The 5,912-nt window shown below is 39.2% G+C and overlaps 1 protein-coding gene across 1 annotated transcript in view; it reads left to right on the top strand.

Annotated features, from left to right (window-relative positions):
* Positions 1–3,624, top strand: part of mycbpap (mycbp associated protein) — a 17,580-nt gene extending 13,956 nt beyond the window's left edge. The window contains exons 15-18 of the mRNA XM_052138175.1: positions 1,517–1,644; positions 1,723–1,918; positions 3,136–3,240; positions 3,498–3,624. Coding sequence (XP_051994135.1) covers positions 1,517–1,644; positions 1,723–1,918; positions 3,136–3,240; positions 3,498–3,584 — 516 coding nt within the window. The 3' untranslated portion in view covers positions 3,585–3,624. The remainder of the gene's footprint in view (positions 1–1,516; positions 1,645–1,722; positions 1,919–3,135; positions 3,241–3,497) is intronic.
* Positions 3,625–5,912: the final 2,288 nt, after the last annotated feature.

Raw genomic sequence — 5,912 nt, 5'->3', positions numbered from 1 at the left:
CTGTTTTTTGGCCCTGACACAAAATGACCAGCTAACGTCATTTCACTAATCATATCAGCAGCACCTGGGAAAGTGTGAACGAGTAATAGTCAGGTGAAATCACTCTATCATTCTGATTGGATTATAAGAGCAGACTATAAAAGGAGGGAAGAAGTGCTTTTAATCTTTGTGTTATTGTTAGCAATGGTTACCTCTAAAGAAAGATGTGCAGCATCATCGCTTTGCATCAAAATGTCCTCACATGCAAGGAAATTGCTGCAAAGAATATTGCACCTGAAAGAACCATTTACCGGATCATCAAGAACTTCAAGGAGAGAGGTTTAACTGCAGTGAAGAAGTCTTCAGGACGTCCCAGAGTGTCCAGCAAGTGCCAGGACCGTCTTCTCCTGAGGAGTCAGCCCTTTGACAGAATCATGTCACCACCAGTGCAGAGCTCAGTATTGGCAGCAGGTCGGTGTTAGTGCATCTGCACCCACAGTGAGGCGAAGTCTTTTGGACAATGGCCTGGTGTCAAGAAGGGCAGCAGAGAAGTCACTGCTCTCCAAGAAAAACATCAAGGACAGACTGAAATTCTGCAGGAAGTACAAGGATTGGACAACAGAAGATTGGTGCAAAGTTATTTCCCCTTCTGACTGTTTGGGACATCTGGAAAATCGATAGTCTGGAGAAGAAAAGTGAACGCTACCATGAGTTCTGTGTCGTGCCAACAGTGAAGCATCCTGAGACCATCCATGTGTGGGGTTGCTCTTCATCACAGGGAGTGGGCTCTCTCACAATCCTGCACAAAATCACTGCCATGAATAAAGAATGGTATCAAAACGTCCTGCAAGAACAACTTTCCCCAACGATCCAGCAGCAATTTGGTGATGATCCGTGCATTTTCCAGCATGATGGAGCACCATGTCACCAGGCAAGTGTGATAATGAAGTGGCTCGGAGATCATTACATTGAAATTTTTGATCTGTGGCCAGAAAACTCCCCGGATCTTAATCCTATAGAGAACCTGTGGTCAATCCTCAAAAGGTGAGTGGACAAGCAGAAGCCCACAAATTGTGATCAACTCCGAGCACTTATAAGGGAAGAATGGACCATCAGTCAGGATTTGGCCCAGAAGATGATATCCAGCATGCCAGAGTGAATTGCAGAGGTGATGAAGAACAAGGGGCAACACTGTATATATTGACTCTTTGCATATATTGAATGTTTTTGCCAATAAAAGCCTTTAAAACAGATGAAATGCTCATCATTGTTTTCCAGTATACCATAGAAACATGTCAAAAAATTATCTACAAATAATGAAGCAGAAAACTTTGCCAAGCACAACATTTATGTCACTACCAATACTTTCATACTGTATATAAAATATGACTATGTGACTAATGATGATTATGTTTCACTTATGATTCATATATTATTTTGTAATAATAACATGCGACTCATATGTGAAACATAAACCACTGGATAGTGAATACAACATGTCCTTGACGTGTAAATCTCAGTCTATGTTGTCCACTAGATCGTGCTGTCTGTGCCAGAGACAGATGGGTTGAGCAGAGAGACACATCTGACTCAATATAACTCACTGATGCTGCAGCTACAGACGCCACACATTCACACAACACCCGTAACACCACACAACATCAGGTGAGAGATCATCCTACTGATGGGGCATTGTAATAAATACAGTATGTATTCAATCTGTGTGTGTGTGTGTGTGTGTAGTGTGCAGTTCTGGAGGGAGCTGTTGGATAGTTTGGTCAGTGAGTCTGTGCGGTTGAGGAACACATTGGGACTTCCTGAGAACAACACCTGGAGTGACACAACACAAGAACACAACACAGAAGAGAAGATGGTGAAAGAGGAGGCAGAGGAGAAGAGAGGAGGAACTCGACTCACTGGGAAAGACAAACCTGTGGTGGTGAGTGTGATGTGTAATGTGCGCTGTGTGCCAGCAGGGGGCAGAAAACACAACATATAGTTTATAGAGAGCTTCTAATCCTCTCTTTTCCTGTTTCTATTAGTAAAGCACTTTTAAGGCACACATCACTATTACTATTGCTCTCACTGATCTGAACAGAAGTATTATATATTATATATATATATATATATATGTATACTGCAGTGAGAAATGAATGAAACCTCAAATCAGATTTGAAAGAACAGCCTTCTCATCGGGAATGTGTTTATTGATGCCTAAAAATGCCGTCTAGGTAGGCAGCTTACTAGAGTGCCTCTATTGTTAACTCATGTGCTGTGGGCGTCATGGTAACAGCACAGAGGGGGAGAACAGGTGAACACTTTCACACCATGTGACAGCTCCTCAAACCTGTCTGTCTCTCTGTCTGTCTGTCTGTCATTCTACAATGACGCTTAGAAAGATATATATCGGTTTTACCGATTAATCGGTGACGATAGTTGCTTTTTGGAGCTATCGGTTATCTGCAATATGTATTTATATGTATTTAATTGCTTTATTTATTGATCTTTTTAATATTTGATTCCGTGTTCCTCTGTGGCCGGTGCTGGACTACAGTGTCTACAGTGTCACAGCGCCCTCTAGTGGTGAAATAAAACAATCACTGACCCCTCGGGGGATTTATTGCATTTAAATCCTTCATTATCGACAATATTCATCCATATTTTTATGCTCTATTATATTATATATTAAAATATTATATTTCTATAATATATATAATTATTATATTACATTTATATTATATTTTTATTTATTATATATGCAAAAACATTCATCTGGTGAATATATATTTGCTATAAAAGGCTTAATTTGGTAAATACTTAAATATAGATCATTGTATCGGAGCCACGTCTCTGTCATTTCAAAATAAGAGTCCTCAGTGTGTTTCAGTCTTGTTTATAATTAAAAGTCCCTCGTTATGCACCTGATGTAAAAACAATTCTGGTAAATATTGAGAAAATGTTTCTCATTTTAGCCTCCGTGTCTGTGACCGTTATGGTAAGGAAAGACTAATCTATTTTACAATCTATTAACCGATTTTAAAAACTATCAGCTGATTAATCAGTTATTAGCCTTTTCCACCATCTTAGTTACCGATATCCACAAACTCCACATTCGTTCAACCTCCATTTGAACTGTGTGTGTGTGTGTGTGATTAGGAATGTGAGAGTGTGAAGATGAACGTGGCGAGGAGGACAGATGCAGAAGAGAGAGGGTCCAGCTCTACACTACAGCACATATACAGACGACTGCTGTACACACAGGTGCGAGTTACACACAGATCTTTGCCATTATAAAGACATTCAGCATTAGGAAAGATTAGACAAAATAAACACTGGTATAACACAAAATAAATATGATTTGTTATGCAGGTTCAATGTTTAAATATATATATATTTCTTCCTGTAATGATGTCACTGCAGCAGGGCATTGTGACATCACACCTGTCTTCCAGTTCTGAAGAGTAACAGTGTGAAATATTGTCATGATTAATCATAAAGTGACTCTGTGTGTGTTTCAGGTGTATATTCTAATGGAGAGAATGGTGGATTCTCTGTGTGATCTTCTCGATGAACAAACTCAACAAGAACCTCAAACAACAATTTAACACATTATTTCTTCTCTCGTTGTATTAGCTCTGAAATGTCATAACCTTAAAGAGTGTCTAAGTAAAATAAATGTAGCTTTCCAGAAAAACCTGTGTGTGTGTGTGTTTGTGTGTGTGTTTGTGTGTGTGTTTGTGAGTGTGTGAGTGTGTGAGTGTGTGAGTGTGTGAGTGTGTGAGTGTGTGTGTGTGTGTGTGTGTGTGTGTGTGTGTGTGTAAGCGCGCGTGTGTGTGTGTGTGTGTAAGCGCATGTGTGTGTAAGCGCGCGCGTGTGTGTGTGTAAGCGCGCGCACGTGTGTGTGTGTGTGTGTGTCTGTCTGTGTGAAATAGAGTGTGTGAGATTGTGTATGTGTGTGTGTGAAATAGAGTGTGTGAGATTGTGTATGTGTGTGTGTGTATGTGAAATAGTGTGTGAGATTGTGTGTGTGTGTGTGAAATAGAGTGTGTGAGATTGTGTGTGTATGTATGCGTGTGTGTGAGAGAGTGTGTGTGTTTGTGCGTGTGCGAGTGTGTGTGTGTCTGTGTGTGAAATAGAGTGTGTGTGTGTGTGTGTGTGTGTGTGTGTGTGTGAGCGTGTATTTATCACTTTGTGGGTACCAAATGTCCCCATAAGGATAGTAAAACCCGAAATCTTTGACCTTGTGGGGACATTTTGTCGGTCCCCATGAGGAAAACAGCTTATAAATCATACTAAATTATGTTTTTTGAAAATGTAAAAATGCAGAAAGTTTTCTGTGAGGGTTAGGTTTAGGGGTAGGGTTAGGTTTAGGGGATAGAATATAAAGTTTGTACAGTATAAAAACCATTATGTCTATGGAAAGTCCCCATAAAACATGGAAACACAACATGTGTGTGTGTGTGTGTGTGTGTGTGAAATAGTGTGTGTGTGTGTGTGTGTGTATGTGTGTGTAGTGAGTATGTGTGTGTGTGTGTGTGTGTGTGTGTGTGTGTGTGTGTAGTGTGTGTGTGTGTGTGTGTGAGCGTGTATTTATCACTTTGTGGGCCCAAATGTCCCCATAAGGATAGTAAAACCCGAAATTTTTGACCTTGTGGGGACATTTTGTCGGTCCCCATGAGGAAAACAGCTTATAAATCATACAAAATTATGTTTTTTGAAAATGTAAAAATGCAGAAAGTTTTCTGTGAGGGTTAGGTTTAGGGGTAGGGTTAGGTTTAGGGGATAGAATATAAAGTTTGTACAGTATAAAAACCATTATGTCTATGGAAAGTCCCCATAAAACATGGAAACACAACATGTGTGTGTGTGTGTGTGTCTGTGTGAAATGGAGTGTGTGAGTAAATCCTATCATTAATTTAGAAACTACAAGCTCTACACTGAATGAAATCAAACATACAGATTTACAGTGAGCACAGATACAAGAAATCATATATATGCATAAATCTTCTGTACATAGCCTAAAATATTGCAATATCAGCAGTTCTGGCAACAAGAGGAACAGGTGTTCTCATCGAGACAGAACCTTTGCATAATCAGATGAATTCTTTATTTTTTAACAATTCTGTAGTTTAAAGTAAAGAATAAAAAGTCAACTTTATTGTTTGTTTGAAGTAAACTTTTTAGGGTTAGGGAGCTGTAGTGCAACAGTATAAACACTGTTTACACTGCAGCAAAAATGGACAATATAGTCAACAAAATAGATAATAACACAAAAATTGGGCTGTTGATTTAATTAAGTGCAATTCATTATATAATGCAATTAATCATTCCCCTGCTCCGTATGTAAATTGAGTAATAAGAAATATTCCTACAATCAGTCCAATTCAAGTTTGATGTACCTCTTTGATGTAGCAGTAGGGGGCAGTCAGCACAACTCCAGCTGTACAGCCTCGTTAAACCAACAGGCAGCACGGCCTTCCACAGACTCGTCATTGTGAACACAACAGAACGAGGGGATCTCGAGTTGTGGGTTTCAGTGCTTCAATCTACATTTCTCTTGACACAGAATCCTAAAAACACAGCGCTTGACTAGAGATGCTGAAACTAACTAACCATAGAGTGTATCACCTTACCCCACCCAGAGTGTAAACATAAGCATGATATTAATGTCAAAAGGCCTGATGTGTAACACACAAGAAAGCAACACTTCCAGGTTCCGTACGTGTGTTTGTGAAGCACATGTTATTTGTGGATTTATAAGTCAAATGCATTCGTTCCAGTTGGTACAAATTTGGCACCTCGTAGTATTGTGATGAATTCTCATGAAACTATGATGTGTAATGTAGACTGTAGTCTGAAGTGTAAAATTATACATTATATGTATAGTTACTTAATTATTAACCAGTATGCTAATATATCTTTTTCTGGTAGTC

The sequence above is a fragment of the Xyrauchen texanus genome, chromosome 11, assembly GCF_025860055.1.
Source record: "Xyrauchen texanus isolate HMW12.3.18 chromosome 11, RBS_HiC_50CHRs, whole genome shotgun sequence".
Taxonomy (NCBI): domain Eukaryota; kingdom Metazoa; phylum Chordata; class Actinopteri; order Cypriniformes; family Catostomidae; genus Xyrauchen; species Xyrauchen texanus.
The sequence above is the reverse complement of the archived record's forward strand: the minus strand, read 5'-3'. Positions and strand labels throughout refer to the sequence as shown.